This window comes from Neltuma alba, unplaced genomic scaffold, assembly GCF_004799145.2.
Source record: "Neltuma alba isolate B1F8T4 unplaced genomic scaffold, ASM479914v2 tig00000656_pilon, whole genome shotgun sequence".
Classification (NCBI taxonomy): Eukaryota; Viridiplantae; Streptophyta; class Magnoliopsida; order Fabales; family Fabaceae; genus Neltuma; species Neltuma alba.
Genome location: NW_021632133.1, coordinates 1 through 19,256, shown reverse-complemented (window position 1 = coordinate 19,256; position 19,256 = coordinate 1). Strand labels below are relative to the sequence as shown.

Here is a 19,256-nt window from a genome sequence, read left to right as displayed (position 1 = left end):
TAGTCAAGTGCTAAGAACATGGTGCTCAATGTACAAATCAGACAACAAAAGATTCATGCAATCTCGGGATTATCAATAGTCTTTAACTCTATCACGAGACTCAGTTTCTAGAAACACACGATGTTAAGTAACAATTCATTCAACATCTTGCTAATATGATTTAGATGGAGAAATTGGTAATGGATGTGAATATAACGTCTCAACGCAGCTTGATTTGCTTGTTTCTATAGCATTGTGATTTGAACAAAGAAATTAAGGTTGTTGTGAAGATAGTTACTGGCTAGCTAGGATGCAGTACAATGATTATATAGAACCTTAGGCTTAGCTCATGAATAGCAACAAGCAAGTGGTGAACAGAGATGACTGTTAAATGCTATGAAGCAGAGGTAATTCGTTGTGAAGGAAAGAAGACACTCCTCTCTAATCTCTAGACTCTATTTCTTCACTCTTCACTTGTGATTATGAACAAGGCATTTAAAGGAGGGGCTACCACCACCTATATAATTGAATCATTCCAGAACAGTTGTGATATGTGCATACTCTATTATCTTTCTGTTCTGTTGGGGGTCCAGTAAAGCAACCAGAAAGGAAGACATCATCAACAATGAAGATAAGTCTCATTCAAAGTGCAATAGATTTTATCAGTGTCCATTGAGGTTATGGTTACATCTTTTCTTGCACCAAGCATTTTGAAAATTTCACAAGAGATGGTGGGTGTGGGTGGGGTCCCATGTTGTGGCAAGTATTGAGCATCAAAAAACAAATTAAATTTCCATCTCATCAAGCATTAAGAAATAGACATAAAGTGTGTGGATCCAATAATTCAAGTTGGTACCATACATTCAATGAAAAAAAATCTCCGTTTCTGTATTTGTATCTTTCTTTAAAAAAGGATGAAGTGTTTTTTTACTGAAATTATACCTGGAGGAGCTATGGACATGTTAAAGAAAATTGTGAAATTATATCATACATAATCCTTCAAAATTATTGCAATATTACCATTTTTATTAAGAATAGATGTTAAGTTAATGTTAGGTCAAAACAATTTCTCAGCTTGTACTAACGATTGACTTCACATTGAATATGAAAAAGAAAGCACTTCACAAGTTCTAGAAGATATTATGTGTTATATTACTGCGCAATTTTTTTTACAGTGTTCATAATTTTTCCAGAATTACTTTCAAGATTTTGAGCTTGGACAAAAACACGTAGACCCGATGGCCCCTAAATTCAAATAATTTAGTTACTGTATTTCCAAAGGGGGAAAAAAACAAAAAGATGACTTGGTCCATCCTCATGGTCATGATTATTCAAAATCCAACATGAATTATATATTTGTGTCATAAAAAAATATGACCATGGACAAATCAAAATTAACTTTTTGTGAGGTCATCATCCACAAGAAATGGACCAAATAGAATAGAAAGAAAGGTAGCTGCTTTGAACAAAAAGAGGACGAAAGATCATTATTTGACATTACTTGCCCACCTAATTTGATTAATTATTCCACAGCAAATTGTGATTCCTTGCACAGAGATGAGACAATGTTCCCTTACCTTCAATAAATAAAATAAAATAAATAGAATAAATAATTTGATTAAATGATGTGAAAAGCAACAAATGACTTCATTAGTGGTTAAGATAGGAGAAGCCTCAAAAGTCTAACATGTTATCTTGTGGAACAAGTCTTTTTTGGCTGCTTGTTTTCAAGACAAACTCTCCAAATATCATTCCTTCATTTCAGCATAACTTGATTGTGGTTCCTCTTACATTCCTCTAATCATGCCTAACTTTTTCTCATTATTTTGCATTCTATTCTATGCAATCATTCATCATAATCACTATAATATGTTTTTTTGTTGTTTAAGCACGATACTAATCATGGGTTGATTAGGTTTAAATTTTGAAATTTAAGAGAAGATTATTAGTATCTTTCTAAAATTCACAACGGATTAATTTTTACACGTAAATTTTGTGTGCGCCTGTGAAAATGATGCAAAGTTCCAATTGATAATTTTGCATAACCTGTACCGGTCAATAATTAAAGTACAAATAGTTTGGCAAAAACATAATAATTAAGTTAAAGTACAAATGAAATAACCAAATGCGAATTTCATTAGGAACGACATTCCCCATTTCTTCTGTCCAAAATTTTCAAGTCCAGCGTTTTTCAAGTTTTTTTTTTTTTGAACCGTAATATTAAAATTTTGAGAATTAACATCGTTTATCATTGAACAAGTATAAACAAATTAATTGGCAGTGTCCATTTTTTTTCCTTTTAACAATTTCCATGTCGGCCTAGGCAACATGTTCTCTTCCAAAGTGACGTATCCTCTGTCCCACGTTTTGTCACTGCCTCCAAACAATGTTAGGCAAAAAAATCCATCTGCTTCATTTTCAGAGAAGAACAGCCAGTCTCCTTTTCTTCTTCTTCTTCTTCCGCCTCCTCCAATTCTCAGATAAAAGGAAAACATCTGCTCTTCTTTTTTTCCCACCCAGACGCCCAACATAATCCTCTCTTTTCCTCTCTCACTTTTTGACTTTGAAATCAGAAAAAAGGCACAATTTTTTCAAACCTCAAACCACCCCCTTTTCAGTCATAAAATCTGCGTGTGGTTATGTGCTCTGAGACAAGCCCTCCTCGTCTTTCTTTCTCCAATGACCTACCAGTTTCGCCTATAAACCACCATGTCGATCCTCCTCGCCGGGACGCCTCGCTGATGACGATGATGGACTCAAATTCTGAGTTGGAGTTCGAGTTCAGCATTACCAGAAACAGCTTTCACTCTGAATCATCCTCTGCAGATGAGCTTTTCTCCAATGGCGTCATCGTTCCGACTCAAATTCAAAACCAACCCACCACAAAAAAACATACTCTTCGTGGTGAACCTCCTTACACTAGACTCCCTCCCCGCCCGTGTTCATCCCCTGTTGAGAAAACCAAGAAACAGAGTACCAGAGAACCTCATTGCAGATCCTTCTGGGGATTTGCCAGGAGCAGAAGTCTCAATTGTGACACAAAGAAAAGCTTGTTCTCCTCGTCGTCTTCTCTGCCACGGAGTAACTCTACTGGTTCAGCGACAAATCCAAAGAGAACGAACTCTAGGGATAATGGGAAGGGTCATGGAGGGTCTTCATCATATCCTGTGCAGAAATCTGGTTCAGGTAAGGCCTATGGAGGATCTTATTATGGCGATGGTCTCCGAGTTAGTCCTGTTCTAAACATTCCAACTCCTTGCATCTCTAAGGGTAGTGCCAGTTTATTTAACTTGGGATCCATTTTACGAGCTGGGAAGGTTAAAAAGACTAAGAACTGAGTCATTTTGTATGTAGTTGTGAATCTAATCATCTGGCTTTCATTACTTCCTGCTTGCCATGGACTCTGTCTTGTTCTTGGATTACCAGAAATATTAACTTGTTTGGATTCCAGCACTCATAATTTCTCAAATTAAATCTCTCCGTTTTTTTTGGTGAAAAAATCTCTTATTTCATATAACTATACATTCCCTCCAAGCGACGTCTTTCTAAGGATTAATACAAGTCATTTAGAGAATCATTGACACTTTTATGCCAATTTTGCTCTTGTTGCTTATATACATGACTTGTATTTTTCACACCCCTTAAAAATCCTGTTAATAGGTATAAAGTTAAAAAGATTTATTTAATTTAAGACAGACTTAATGAGTTAACTATCTTGTAATAATGAGGGAAGGGAGCATCTAAAAGTATAACTGTTGCCTGAATTTATTATACCTTGATGATAAAAAATTGCAAACTGATGATATGAGAAGTGTTGACTTTTTATATTTTATTTTGTTAATGATACAAGAAAGAGAGGGAAAACATGAAATAAATATAGAAAAGAGAATAGTTTTACACCAAATCGAAGTGTTAAAATTAATAATCGGAATGAATAAATTGATTTAATATTGCCCATCCAGCACTGCAGAAGACCAAGTTGCTTAGTTTAGCTGAGGGAAAACAGAGGAAGGAATTAGATTTTCCAGGAAGGGAAGAGATTAAAATTAAAACTTACATTCTTAGAGATGAGGTTAAAAAATTCAGTGATAACTAACATAAAATTTTGCTAACAAAATTATTATGTTAGTTTCTGATAAGGAAAAGAAAGAGACGAATTGAGCATATTATAGAATGAAGCAAATTTAATTGGGTTACAGTAAGAGACAATGATTGGAAGGAGAGATCAGAAACAGATGGTGAGGATATATATACAAGAGCGGAACAAATTAAATTAAATGGATGTGTCTGCTTCATTAATTGATGTTTTTGTCTGAATTATTGAAAATGGGATTACGTGGCAGTTTCAGTGATTAGGAGGGGTTTAGTCAATTATGATCAACATCATTATTATTTAACTAACATTTTTGTCTCTAATAGCAGCACTTTGCTATCACCTTACTTGACTTGATCATGTGGAGTATGGACTATTCTTGGATTATTATGCATTTCAGTAAAATTTGGAATTTGGAATTATATTTATAGGGTTGGAGTTGATGGGTTTTTTGTTTGAATTCAATGGATCTCTCTGGCTGCACTTGATGATGCAGATTCGTTGCATACTTAAAATACCCTTTTTTTTCCTACCAGAATACTTAAAATACTTTAGAGTTTTATGCGTTAATAAAATTACAGTGACTAAACAATTACTTTTGCACTTCACAAGGAAAAAAAAATCTCCCAACTAGCTAACATATTCATCTCGTATGATCCAAAAGTGTTTTGTTTTTCAAGCTAAACCAAACAGTTATCAAATATCTCCTAAAGGATAAGCTAGACGGATAATTGGATAGAGGACATAAATAAATTTTGTTATATTTATGAGGTGTGCATATATAATTCATTTATTTTAAATTTTTTTAAAAAATATATTTTCTCCGAATATGTTAATGATAAAAAAAAGAAATAGATCGAAACTGTGACTAAAGCCTCCAATGAAAGAACGATATAGAATGACTGCAATGTAAGCAAGCTATTGGTTAACGTGTTGATGGGAATAACAGGACTCTTCCTTGGTATTTGATTACAGATAGATATTGTTGGCAAAAAAAAGAAAAAAAAGATTACAGATAGATATTCATAGATGATTTTCAATCCTCATTTATTTGACGTACAGGTAATAGGAAATATTCAAACGAATTTTATTTAAATTTTTATCATTTGATGAGTTAACTTTAGGTGATTAAAATATTTAATTTTCCCCTGTATAATGAACAATATTTAAAATATTATAATTTAAATTTAAATCAATCTAATTAAAATAAAAGTTTTTTTCAATCTATATTCCAGATAAATAGTTTAATGAATTTTTTAAGAAGCAACATCTAGATCTAAATCTGAAATTATTTATTTTTGAAAGATATTCCGTTATATGATTATTAGGGGGAAAAGAAAATATTCCCTTATAGATTGTTTTTTTTTTTTTTGGATTTTCATTCCAGTTGGTTGTTTTAAGTTGTCATTTAATCGAACAGTTTATTATGTAGATACCACATTCCGTAAGAAATTAACTATGTAAAGTAAAACGACTTCATGAAATAAGATGATGTACTATATAGCTCATAAAATGGAAAGAAAGTCTCGTATCGTACAGAGTTGGAGGTTTTCTTAAAAGTGAGACTGTAAATTGAATTCTTTTTTGAAGTGTTGTAATGAGTGCGCAAGTTATTGGAGGAAAAATATATATATATATATATATATAACAAAAAGAAGAAGAACAATAATGATAATTCAATCACCAAGATATATTGTGGGAAGAAGAACATCACAAATTTGATCCCCAGCAAATATGAAACAGCCCAGGTTTTCTAAATAGATGTTTAGGCATCTGCAACTACAGCAGCTGACAAATATCCCTCAAGATTTTTCGTTTCAACAATAGAGTCTTTCTTTACTTTACTGCCTAGCTTGGCATCAATGGCGTCCCCCGCAAGAAATGAGTCAGATGCTATGGCTAGTGAACATGTAACAGTTGGAAAAACCAACAACATATATTAGAGAACATCAAACACTCAACTTCACCTCATGATTATGGAGCAATCTCGACCTTCGTATGATTCCATCAATGATCTCTTCTATTTCAAATGCTGGTGTAATACGCTGTAAAAGTTAAACAAGAATGATAAAGTTAGAACAAAAATCAAGTACTTTAATACTGATCAAGTAGGGTTTTCGTATTTTGTCCTTCAAAGAACAGAAAAAGAAGACAAGCAGAATCAATAAATTTGAACTCAAGAATGAATGTACGGTCTTACATCTATCGCCTTCTGCACATTGCGGGGCCTCCGCTTAGGCTTTCCGGAGGGCTTTTTCCCAGTAAAGGCCAAGAAATCTTCTTCTTTCTTCTTGTTCGATACAGTAATCGAAAAATTGACTATTATTTGGTTCTTCACTTCGTCTGAATTCTCCTTATCTGCTTCACTCAACTTCATCGGCGGCTGCGACGAACACGTAGGTTTTTTATTCCTCGACCTCAAGTTCCAAGGCTTAACAGTCGCATTGGCTGCCGTTTCGTCAGCAAACGAAACTTTCCGCTTCTTCGCCGCCGCTTCTTCGTCTTCCTCGTCGTCGTCGGTCGTGGGCTTCTCGCGAATAGCGTCGACGATGACATTTTCTGCATCTTTCTCGGAATCGAATTTCTGTTCTGGATCGTCGAATGATGTTTGCGTTGGAGGACTACTAACTCTGTTAGTGTTCCTCGGAGGCATTCCTCTCTTAAAGGTCAATAAATCACCTTCCATCTCCTTGTTCAATCTCGATAAAATAATAATCGGAAACATGGCTCTTTCCTTGTTACACAAACAAGACTTTACACTCTCAACGACCGCCGTTTCTTCAGCAAACGGAACCTCCAGCTTCTTTGCCGCCACTACGTCGCCGTCGATCGTAGGCTTCTCCGGAATCACCTCGATGGGTTTCTCAGCATCTTTCTGGGTATCCAAGTTCTGATATGAATCCTCGAATGAGGCTTGCGTCGGAGGATTGAAAACTGGATTAGAATGATTGTTCCTCAATCGGAACAGCAATTGATTGTTACGCGGTGGCCGTGGTGATGTTTCAGGCTCCATATCTAAGGGTTTCATGCTTCCCACGGAAAGAGCAAAAGAATCAGAAACTTCCTTTTCTATTCAAAGCGCCAGCTCTCAAGTATATATAAGAGAGGAACGAGATCATCATCAAAGTGGTGAGTACTAATAATTAAATCTGAACCATTCATTCAAATATAAAAGGTTCAGATTTAATTTTTTTTGGTAAGACTAGAGAAGTGATCTCACTTGGAGGATATTTTCGTGCCATTAAAGCCAGACTCTCGCCGCGGAAGCCACATGAGCAAATATTAATAAATTAGATTTAGAAATGTTTACTCAGGGATGAATAATTTATTATTTTCGTATATTTAAACTTAAAAGCTGTTGACATGTGCGAACCATATTGAAAAGAATTCGAAAAGGATTTTTAAGGCAAGTAGGATCAAAATTTGAAAGAGATGAGCATTCTTTCATTAGTAGGTGATAAAACGAGCACCCACCACTATTCAAGTTACTTTGAATTTGAGATTAATTTTTTTCAAGGCTTACAATGCAAAGATTTTTATCTTTTTTAAAAAAATGTAGTACTTCCAGCTTTTAATATAAGGGATAGTTGATTAATTTGAGTAGATTAAGGAAGTTTATTAAGTTAGTTATTTGTAATATATAAGTGTTATTTTTTTCTAAAATACTCTTACTAATCATGTGTATTAGCTGGAATTACTATTTAATAAAACTTGTAACACGCGTATCTATTACAAGAACTAGTTTAGAAAAAACGGATAAATATGATAAATAAAATAGATTAGAATATTATATTTATGATCAAATTAAAAGTCAAACTAACTCTTATATTAAGGATTAGAAGTGGTATTTTTTTGAAATTTGAATTTGTGTTCTTCTCTTTATAAAAGTGATGCTGCTTACCACTTCAACCAATAGTTTGTTAACGAGCTAATAAATTTTCAAGACTAGTAAATAAAATAATATTAATATTTTAATTAGGCTTGTAAATGGACAAACCTGGACATGACATAACTCCCACCTAATGCTCAACCTGAAAGATAAATGGATTGTATTTTGCAACCCGCTACCTGCCCATGCTTGTGAGAAACTAGAGTTATTTTGGGTTTAGTAAAGACGAACTGGGCAAGATAGGCTTTTGTGTTCAAATAGAGACATCTTGCCTATAATTTTATATACGAATAAAATTTAGTCAATACCTAACCAATACTACCTCCGGTCCTAATTATAAGACTTTATTTATAGACTATCAATAAGGTTTTATAATTAGGATTAAAGGTAATAATATTTTAAACATCAAATATATTCCACAATCCACAATTTGTAATACACCAAAAGAATAAATATAAATGTCGGTAGTCCACATAATTCCACCTCAATTCCGTAATTAAACACAATGCAATAGGTGTTAACCTATTATCCTTACTTGAACAAAAAGAAAATAAATGAAATCTAATCATCTATGATCCATTAAAAATAAGGAACCAAAAAAAGTATAGCATGACAATATCTGTGTATTATATTCGTATATAAAATTATATATATATATATATATATTCTTTGCAAATGAGCAGCACGGCATACTGTGTTCAATGTCTGATCTTGCTCAACAAGTAGTTCTGCCAAAAAATTGCTCAATATTCTTTTAAGCCATTTTTTTGGGCATGGCTAAGTATTTTTCTATCGGACTTTGTGTGGGTATAGCGGCTAGCGAGCCACATTAATGCCTCTATTTTAATATTGAAATTAAAAATTCAATAATAAGACAAGCTCACCCAAGGTAATGATGGTCCGATCAAGTTCCTTGGCAATAGCAGTTCAGCGCTGGTGATGTGCTCGACCGCCACATCCATTTTGGACATGTCCCATACGTTGGTAATGATCTTAAGCCCCTTTGAATGGGAACAAAAAAAAAAAAAAGCGGCGGGGCGTGTTGGGGAGATTAAACTTGCATCCAACTCTTCAAAACATTTTTTCAACATATCTAGCATCATAAAATATTTTATAATGTATCTAATATTTTAAAGTATATTTTTCCCCACTAGTACTAGATGCCGCAAAAAATATTTTAAGATGCAAGATGCACCTTGAACAAATAATTTAGAAATTAATGCACTAAAAAATATTTCACGGCACTAAATGTACTTAAAAAGACAGTTTATGATACTAGATATATCATAAAATACAGTGAGGTATTAAATACACCTAAACAAATAATTCAGATGTTAGATGCATCTTAACCAAAAATAAAAGCCACAAAAATAGCAAAATTCTAAGTATTTAAGGTAGTTGTGTATCCAAACATCAAATTCAATATCATTGATTAAGCTAGCATATCTTTCTACCAGCTGAACTATATGCTCATTGCTAAAACTATCTAACCATAACTCACCCACCCAGTACTCTATTTTAACCATAACTCATGCACTCGTATACTTTTTATAGAGGGTTCAAACTCTCAAACTCGCATTTAAAAAAATTTTAGGCACTAGTTGTCATTTAAGCTATAAGGCTCCAAGCCTCCAACCATGCTCATTGCCAAATGAGAGCATACGTTATTAAATATTAATAGCAGCTTATGCTCCTTGGTCCTGAGCATCATGTATTAATACATCTCTTTGAAACAAATGCAATGTATTATGTCACACCTTAACAAGCTTTAATTATTGATCTGAAGAATAAAGAGAAAAAGGAGATAGAAGGGAGATGCAAAAATACATATTGAATAAAGGAAAGTACTCAAGATAGCCTGTACATGACAATAGACAGCTATAAAATTGATTTCGCGCATCTATCTTCGGCTCACGAGAAGATTACTCATTAAAGGCCTCTACACTCACTCCATTGCGTATAACATAAAAGGAGGACCACGTTACTAATTGAGGGAAAATTGAATAGGCTATACAACTATTTACAGACCGTGTCAAGCGCCTTTTGTCACAAGTGAGACTAAGAGCAACGGGAATTTGATGGCTCCGTCTTGATCACACGGGTATTGTAAGAGCCACAAAATTCACATTTGTGATACAGCCAGTGGAAGGGAGAACACCCCTTTCGTTCGCAGTCATTGCAAAGTATGTCCTGCATTGCAATTACAACCAAAACAAATTATTATACCATTAAGAATGACCAATCTTGTGTATTTTATTTCACCCCATTCATATAGTTTGAAACCTCCTCTGGTACGGTGATATTGGAGGCAGAGTTAAAAAAAATTTGTACAAGTATTGCAAAAAATGATTAGAATGAAGCATTTCAGCAGATGATTCTAGTGAAATTTACACGTCTCAAAAACTACCAAAAAAATCACAGCCTAAGAGAGAAATATGTCATTTCATTAGTCATTTCGATTCTACTGGTTGTCAAAATCTAACAATTTACACCAAGTGACGAAACCAAGTATATGAATCTGACCTGAATTAGACACGGTCCTAAACTATGAATTTAGAAATCCCGAATTGTGAAAGTTGGCCAGCATTGCAACTCAATCCAACCTGAATGTTAATAGTCTCCAAAGTTTCTCTCTCAGCTTTTCCGGAACTAGAAACCCAATGTAACACACGAGAAGCTCTTTAGCACTCTCTCTTGTCCGCCTCCCTCCCTCACACATATAAGCTAGAGACTCTAACCGCAACAGTGACCAGGATTCCTCCTCCACTGGCCCTGCACCCAGAAAACAGGGCTCCCTTTGTGACTCAAATGCCCTCTCTAAGCAAGTTAAACTTCTTTACACAGGAGCAAATGAGTGCCTCTGCCTTTTACCATTGTAGATCGGTTTCCTACTTGATATAGATTGATCTTTCTGGAAGAATGAGTTGGTATGGCAGCCTGGCAGGTTTGTATAATAGTTGAGGATGGACTGTGTCTCTTATAAAGAAAACAGAGGAATGTTTACTCGGGGCCATTTCAAGAATTGATTGATTACACATTTATCTCTGATGAGCTAATAAACTGATAAAATACTTTTCTTAACTCAAATTCACCTTATGTTATGCAATTTCTAAGACATACATATATTTTATACGGTAAGCTATTTTTTAACTTGTTACTTTATCTTCTGTTACAAGAATTTAAAACATTCTAACCAATTTGAAACGCATGTTGTGATTTGATAACCATAATTCAACATTCTTAATTCATTTGTCTTTTGATAAACGCATAAATTTTAGCAAGGAAAAAAGCTCCCCAGCAGCTGTGCAAGAGAAGCAAAAGTAGATGTAGATACAGTGTACAACAACGTTGGCAAAAATAAAATAAAATAAAATAAAATACAGTATACAACAAACCTGATAACGGCCCCTGTACTCTTCTGGGAGCTCCTCAGCAGCCAATAAAGCATCAAGCATGCCAAAGTAAACCTGGGTAGAAGGAGAAACAACTAATTATGGTGTGTTTTACTAAGCGGGGTGAGTTGCCTCCCCCCCCCCCCCAAAAAAAAAAAGTTTGTTTTCTTGTGCCCGTCCACCATCATGATTGATTCTTCATTAAAAAAAAAATTAATAAAAATTTGAAAGCATATAATGCATAAGATCAAACTTGACAGTGATGATCTACAAAGGAAGTCTTTTTAGTTCTCACCGCCATGTCACCCAATGATTTGCTGCAGATTGGACACGTGTAGTGACTACAAGTGTAAGCCTACATTGTTGGGAAAGTATAAGTATGAATCTGTGAACCTCAAACCTCTTAGAATTCTTCTTATTAAAAGTTAAAAAAATAATAATAGAAGACGAATATCTTGCTTTAAGGGAAGGTTTAAAACCTAAAATGGGCCAGAAACAGACCTGAAAGCAAGCTGAATGCATATAATGACCACAAGGTAGAGCTCTGACTGTAGCACTTGATGTAAATAAGAAGTCACAGCAAATAGGGCAATTCATTTCTAACCCTTTCTCCAGGCACTTGTGAGATGCCGATTTCATCCCCAGGCAGCAGTTGCATTTCATACAATGAAAATAATCAATCCCAAGCCCCCTCCCCACACGGCACAAATTGCAAAATGGGCAGTGATATACATTCCTGAAAAAGAATGACATGACTTTAACTAAAAAACAAAATTCAAAAGACAAAAAGGTTGACAAGGTAAAGCACACTCTCATGACTTGTATCATACTCTTGCTACCACAACTATATTGCATCGAGAAGAACAGCAAAATATTTTTAGTGAAGAAAAAATTCGTGGATATAAAATAAGAGTGCGTGTGTGTGGATGTATGAATGTATGTATGAACATCAATATGAAATTTGAGCCTTTTATGCTCCTCTAGATTTTATCCTTCATTTTCAGTAGAAAGAGATGATTCGATCCCTTGCAAAGGATTAAACTTTGTGCAACGGAATATTTAGTTTTCGTCATCATAAAAAAGGAGATATAGCTTTCATCCTAAAAATCCTGACTTTTAAAGGAAGAACTCAGCACTAAGAAAACTACCTTTCATCATCAAAAAATTTGCATATGTTGCAATAGTATTTGGCCATTGAAAATCCATTACATGAAGGTGTCATGCATATTGGCCCAACTGGCTGTATAGTCAAGCAACGCATACACATCATTTCTGAAGTTGCTTTTCTGCAATTGATCAAAGAAATAGTTAGTGGAATAAAATGTTGTACAAAGAAACAAAAGGGCACCATAAAATATTTACCTATCCATTGAGTGATCGCTCACATTGTCATGGCAAAATCTACATGCAAACAACTTGCCACAGCATGCAGCTCTAAGTTTGCAGTTTCTTTTATAGTGTTCACATCCGAATATTTGTTTCTCCTGGTCCTGAAATGATGCTGAGCGTCCTTCAATTCTTTCCCCATCAGCAGAATCCCCAGCTTTAGCTTTAGGTAACTTTTGTTGTGCAGCTATCCATCGACTGCAATACACATATAACTGGTCAACAATTGCGGATTCAAGACAATACAATAAGGTTCTAAGAGATGAACGTGCAGTTAGCCAGTTAACAGTCTTAATTATACATAGCAAGTTATGGTCAGTGTATAAACCTAGTCATTAGATTCTGCACAAGATATGCTTTTTCTTCTTGGATCAAGAGTTGAATCTTGATAAACCTTCCGGATCTCTGACTCAAGCTCATTCTGATTCATCCGGAATATGTCTTTCCAACCTGGCTTGAACATCTGATCATTCAGGTCCATGCTTTCCTGATGTTCAGTACCTAGACAGAAGTAAAACATTAGGTATTAATCATGCATATCGCAACTTCAACTAAACACGAAAGACATAAAGGGTATCAGAAACCTTTTAGAGAAGCAGTTTGCTCTGGTGTTTCTCTCTGCAATATAGCCGATGGACTTTCTTTCCAGCAGTCATTAAGCCATTCATTGAACATAGTATTTTTTGTTGCCTGCTTCCATGTATCCATCATTTTGTTCTGTTCATCCTCAGTAAGTGCAGAAGTTACCCACGGTAGCATAGATTGTAGAACTTCTGCACCTGTAGTCCCAATTATCCGCCCCACTATCTTGTCTTGTTCTTCGACAGTAAAATGTCTCCCAAACAATGGCCAGAGCTCAAGCTCTTCCCTAAAAATATGCTGATCCAGTGTCACTCTTATGGATTTGCACATCCCTTGAAGTTTAGTTGCTAGCTCATTGTACTTTCTGTTATTATCTCTAAAACTGACATCAGAAGTTGCGGTAGACACACTGGTCATCTGAAAGTCTTCATGAAGGACAGAGAGCTCAGAAAGAACATGGGAAATATCTTCAAATAATTTTTCTTCCTGCTTATGGTCCAGCATGTATGAATGACTCACATTATGAAGTGATTCTTTGGATTCCAGAGCTGGAAATACGATATCATCTTCAGCATTACTGTGAGCTCTATATAGACCCCATAAAAGACGAAATCTTCCAGTAAACTGCCGAAGAATTGTCTCATCACCATGACTAAGTTTTCCAGACTCAATATCTAAATACTCCAAATCTTTGCGTATAGCTTTGTGAAATTTAAATATAGTATCAATGGGTCTTTCTGCAGAGTTATCACACGAGTTATTATCTGTTTCCCATATGAAAAGACTGGAATTTATAGATGGAGCAGAAGAGTTGAAAGACAGGGAGCGCAAGGACTTGACAGTAGAAAGAGAGCTTTGCCCCAAATTATTACTGCTTACTCCTAAACCTGGTACGCAACAAGACCTCGCACTACAACATTGTTTCTCAATACTTTCAGACTCTGAAGTTTCAGAGAAATCTCCATTCTTGCATAATTCCAATATGCTCCGCTTAACTGGTCTTTTGTTCTCATCTAGTTCACCTAGCAATGAGTAATCCCTAACCGATAATGCTGAAGTGCCACAAGGACAGGATGACTGGACAAAATTTTCTTCAATGTCAGCAAGTCTTTGAGCAGGACAGCAACCCAATGCACTTGAAGACAAACACAAGCCCTCATTACGAGCCTTGCAAGCCCAACCACAGAAGAGTGTGACTAGAGCAGAATCTGTTGCTGGAGCTGAATGATTGACAATCAGTCAGAGGTAATAAAACAAATCAATTTATTGTCTCTTTTAGCGTTTGGAAAAAAAATAAGATAAACATAGAACCTGCCAATTGCATATTTCTTAAAAATGCCTTCACTTGATCTTCGGTTAATGATCCTACCAGCCATGGCAGGACGCGTTCAATCAATTTCAAAGGCATCATGCACAAACTTTGGTATAGAAGTTCACGTTGCCTTCCAAAGCTAAAGTGCTTCCGAGCAAGTGGAAGAACCTTCAGATGAGTAAAACCAATACATAAATAATTATATTAAATGGTAATTTCAATATTGCAACTTTCTTGTCAAGACTTAGTGATTAATCAGTTATGCACCCAGTTTTAAAGAACTCCCATCACATATTTCTACAAATAAATACCAGAATTTATCCATATTAATCAAACCCATGACAAGATGTAAGGTAATTCCCAAGCATACATGACACTCGAGTTCAACCATCAAGTCAATCTTCATATCACAGAGTACAACAGCAATTATCAAACACATTCACATTTCACGCCAGCCACAAGAAAAATGTATCGTACAGAAACTGAAGGTGAATATAAACTCACTTGAACTTCTTCATTATGAAAATGTCTTTGTATAGTTTCCATTATCTGATCAGCTTGTGAGCATAACTTGGAATAAAATTCAACGTCTGAACTAGATGTTGCTTCTTCATTCTGAATAGCTTCAATCAAACTCCGAAAGTCATTAAATTGGCTTTCCTCTTCGGCATGCTCTTGAGAGAAAGAAAATTCACCATCTACAGCTGGAAATATAACCTTGTCCTCAGCAATACTGCATTCACAGAATTTATCAAATTTTCATATTATAAATGTAGATATTTGCCATCGAAATAAAATAGTTCTTCATAATAACTCGTTGCATATTTCTAGTGCACTTTAATTTTGTTCGACAACGATGCTGTCACTCTTTATCTAATAAGATGTAAAAATAGAAAAATCCTCCATTTAGGCATCTTCCACAATAACATCCATCGGAATTTCCTCTTTTATCCTTATAGATAGAATTGCCATACTTTTCTGTATCATCTCAATATATATCCTTTGAATATTTTACAGATAAGTTGGATAAAGTGAGCAGAACAAGAGAATATGGCTTTTTACAGGGATCTCTTCTCTATTCCCTATTTTCTTAAATCTGTGTGCCAGTCCCTTCGATAAATCAAAAGCAGGGACAAATATTCTTGCATATGCATCTATGATAAAGAAAAAGTGGAAAGCTGAAAAGATGGACAATAACAAAATAATTAGATTGAGAAACAAATGAAAGTAAGAAGTGATAATTTTTTTTTTAAAAAAAAAGGTTATGTTTGTCAATCAAGGAAGCATGATAAGAAGCTTCAAGGAAACTAAAAATTGATAAAACAAGGTTAAGATTAATACCTGTGAAATATGCAAACTTCAGAGATAAATTGCAATCTTTCATTAAAAGCTGATAGAATAGTAAAATCTCCACAAAGCTGTATCTTCCTGGTCTCCACCACTATCTCACTTAACTCTTTTTTTATTGCATCATGCCACAGCAATATTTCATCTATAGGATGTGTTCCACCAATATCAGAAACATCTAGACCAGATTCAGAATATTTCCTTTTCCCAGTTGTTGTGAACTCACACGCACACTCTACTGTCTCAATCTGGTGGGTTAGTGGGCAACAAGAACCTCGAAACTGAGAATGATCAACACAATTTTCAACTGCAAGAGCACCACTTCTCCCTTCCATCCAAGTGAAAATAACCTTGAACAACCACAAAAAGCGATAAGATACATCATCATATATGATATTAAGTGCAGTCAAGCAGCAGCTGGATAAAATCCCCAACTCCGACTGAGTATTGGTCAAGGGGTAACAACAATCAAAACAACAGAAAGAGAGAGAAAACAGTGCACTAAAACAGCAGCTAAAAGCCATACCTTCTGAAGAAGCTTTTCCTGTGGCACTATTTTGCCTAAGCACTTCCGCAGATCCTGAGATTCATCAGGTGATATAGATGTTGAAAGCCATGGAAGAAAAACTGCCATCATATTCACAGGAATACTGCATAGAAACTGCCAAACCAAAGATGCCTGTTCTTCAAGAGAGAACTTTTCAATGAGCAGAGGAAACACCTGACAGCAACAACCAGACGGGGGTGACAAAAAGAAAGTCAGATACCCAAAAAGAAGAGAGGCATTGATTACTTTCAAAATCCATGACTATGAATAAACGTTAGCAATAAATCCTTTAGAAACAACAAAATGGAAACTCCAGTCACAAGCAATCTTCAGTATTTTCCCAAAATTAATCATAAGCATTGTTTTCATCCTAGTTAGATTTTTGTCAATTAACGAATGAATAAAATTTAGTCCGCCAAATAGTCCTGAGCAATTCAAACTTCTAATAATAAAATCCCAATGTTGGAGTTCAAATGAAGGTCAAAATATGTGGAAGGAGAAAGTTCTAAGATATTGGAGTCGTATAGAAAGTTTGAAAAACTTTGCAAGCAAGCAAGCAAGCTTGAATCAACGAATCCAGCATATAGGATCCAACTGAAATTTTGCCTTCATGATCCCGATTATTTTTGGAGAAATAATGCACCATCCTCCTTTTTTTTTTTTCTTCCTTTTTTGGTTCTTTTCACTTTTCCTTCTACTCTCAATGATCCAGGTCTTGCTTATAATTGACTCCATGGTCCAGATCTTATCAGATAAATTCTGTTTTCTTTTTAAGAGGAACCTGGGGGGATCTCTGCATATCCCTAAAGAGAGTAGGTAGAATTTATGTTATAACATAAACCACTCTTTCTTCTTAAACCATTACAAAAGTGTCTAAAATCAAAAGCCAATCTTTCATAAATAAATTCCTTCAAAAACTCAGCAGCCATTGTTCTATTCCTTGTTACTTCCTTCAAGAGCTCTCGTAAAACATAAGTCAACAACTCTAATCATCTGCTAGGGAATGGCCTTACTACTTAAAAACGGCACAGGGGTCATGAGCCAGCCATCTGCCAATGATAACAACCATTGGGTTGCTGTCAAAAAATACTGTTATCTAGTGTGGCACACACTATGTCATGCTAATAATAACTACCTATAATTCTTCCATTTGATTCTTTTTAGCAGTTATTGGATAAAACTTTCTTCCTGGCATATTTATGGAGGTCAGAGAATAGCCTCCCTAGGGGGTCCAGTTTGTCTTGTGATCAGCAGGTTTATTGGCAGCATTGTTTTTCTTTCCATGGGTGTAAGAAGTTTTTTTGGGGGAGGATTCCTTGTCCTGTATTAGAATAATTTCTCCTTATATGAATTACAACCATCTATATGCGTGTCTTTAATCTTCATTGAAATACATAAACACACGCTTGTCTTCACTCTTAGGAATCAAGAAAACTGTTAACATGTGATAAGGTCTGAAAATTTATTTGATAAATTATCAACATCCAATGGGTCTTTCATCCTTACTTCCTTTGACCAATTCAAGATAGCATTTCCGATATTACAGTTGATGATTTTACAATGCTTGAGCGAGGGGGCAGAGCAGAGTAAAAATAAAATAAAATGCAGGCTCCTTGAGAGTTCTGTAGAGCAGGCTTTCATCACACAGAAAGACAACAAATACTATCTTGCATACTTCATAGTTAACCAGAAGTTTAAGACTTCATTAAAAAGATAAATTTTAACATATAACTTTGGAAGAACTGACTTTATAGTACAGCCTCGCAATGTACCTCCTCCAGTCTTATTTATAGGGCATTTCCAACATTTGTCACTGGAATCAAGAGAAACCTTAAAACTCACTAACTCTCTAAAAATTAAATAAGCTTCCTACTTTGCCCATAATAAATACATCTTTAAAAAGTTGCATGCTTTCCTACATCAATGTTGAATAGGGGTAAAGAGGGGAAGTTGTGATAAATAATCAATATGATACCTTTTAAAAAAAAAAAAAAAGGACCACAAAACCTCTCCTGTACGTGCCTTATAAATAGTACTGGAGGGAATATACTATATAGGTACGGTTGCTGTTAGGGAAAAATTCTCAAGGACGGGTCCAAGACAACATTCTCAACAAGAATGTTTTAATTTTCTCAGAATAAAAATCAATGTGTAAATAAAAAATTTCTGACTTTTTCTTAAGGTACAACATCAGTTAAGTTGGTGCCAAGTCTACCACATTCTATTACCATATCCTTTTCCTCTAGCATTTAGGGGAAAAAACATATTCTGTCTTTTGCTTATCTCAATTTGTAGTCATCACATTAAGAATCCAAATGAAAGGAAAGAACTAACAAGTACATACCTGCTGCTCTTCCTTAGCCATGTGTTGACTCACTGATGTCTGTAGGGCTCCCGTGCAGAATGCTAACTCTCTCAGGAAACTTTCATTATTATGGGTGGTAGAATTTAACAGCTCAAATAGATGATCAAAAAGATTACTTTCACCCTTGTGTTCGAGGGAATATGTCTGTGCCACATTTTTCACACGTATATCAAGGGCTGGAAAAATCACCTACATTTCCATTCAGCCACATATTTTATGTCAGAACTTTTTAACATAACAGAAAAGTGTGAGCAATATTACCAAATTAATTCAACAACATTCAGAAAGGTAGGAAAGAACCAGAGGGGCTCCTCCCCCACCCAACAACCCCCCCCCCCAAAATCTCACCTAAAAAAAAAAAAAA

At 35.1% G+C, this 19,256-nt stretch overlaps 3 protein-coding genes across 3 annotated transcripts; 1 reads left to right on the top strand and 2 right to left on the bottom strand.

Annotated features, from left to right (window-relative positions):
* Window positions 1–2,324: 2,324 nt before the first annotated feature.
* On the top strand, window positions 2,325–3,436 carry LOC114743795 (uncharacterized). The gene has a single exon (XM_028932010.1). It carries the CDS (start codon window positions 2,619–2,621, stop codon window positions 3,315–3,317), a length of 699 nt encoding a protein of 232 aa, XP_028787843.1. The 5' UTR covers window positions 2,325–2,618; the 3' UTR covers window positions 3,318–3,436.
* A 2,510-nt stretch (window positions 3,437–5,946) lies between these two features.
* Window positions 5,947–7,094, bottom strand: LOC114743742 (uncharacterized). The gene is made up of 2 exons (XM_028931964.1): window positions 6,273–7,094; window positions 5,947–6,117 (listed from the first exon to the last, which is right to left on the bottom strand). Exons 1-2 carry the CDS (start codon window positions 7,083–7,085, stop codon window positions 6,022–6,024), a joined length of 909 nt encoding a protein of 302 aa, XP_028787797.1. The 5' UTR covers window positions 7,086–7,094; the 3' UTR covers window positions 5,947–6,021.
* Window positions 7,095–9,687: 2,593 nt separating this feature from the next.
* On the bottom strand, window positions 9,688–19,081 carry LOC114743731 (zinc finger protein BRUTUS-like; the record flags this gene model as incomplete). The annotated part of the gene is given in 14 exon segments (XM_028931954.1): window positions 9,688–10,151; window positions 11,357–11,428; window positions 11,649–11,708; window positions 11,855–12,089; window positions 12,502–12,639; window positions 12,716–12,937; window positions 13,068–13,099; window positions 13,101–13,240; window positions 13,324–14,541; window positions 14,633–14,801; window positions 15,138–15,366; window positions 15,975–16,330; window positions 16,507–16,701; window positions 18,872–19,081. Coding segments are annotated over 14 exon segments (3,408 nt in total), but the record flags the coding sequence as incomplete, so codon positions are not given.
* Between the last annotated feature and the right edge of the window lie 175 nt (window positions 19,082–19,256).

Bases quoted from the DNA above. Each gene is read 5' to 3' on its own strand.
- LOC114743795 (XM_028932010.1), top strand. From the start codon at position 2,619: ATGTGCTCTGAGACAAGCCCTCCTCGTCTTTCTTTCTCCAATGACCTA.
- LOC114743742 (XM_028931964.1), bottom strand. From the start codon at position 7,085: ATGGAGCCTGAAACATCACCACGGCCACCGCGTAACAATCAATTGCTG. The intron at 6,118-6,272 runs GTAAGACCGTAC...TAACTTTTACAG, and splicing joins ATGTGCAGAAGGCGATAGAT to CGTATTACACCAGCATTTGA.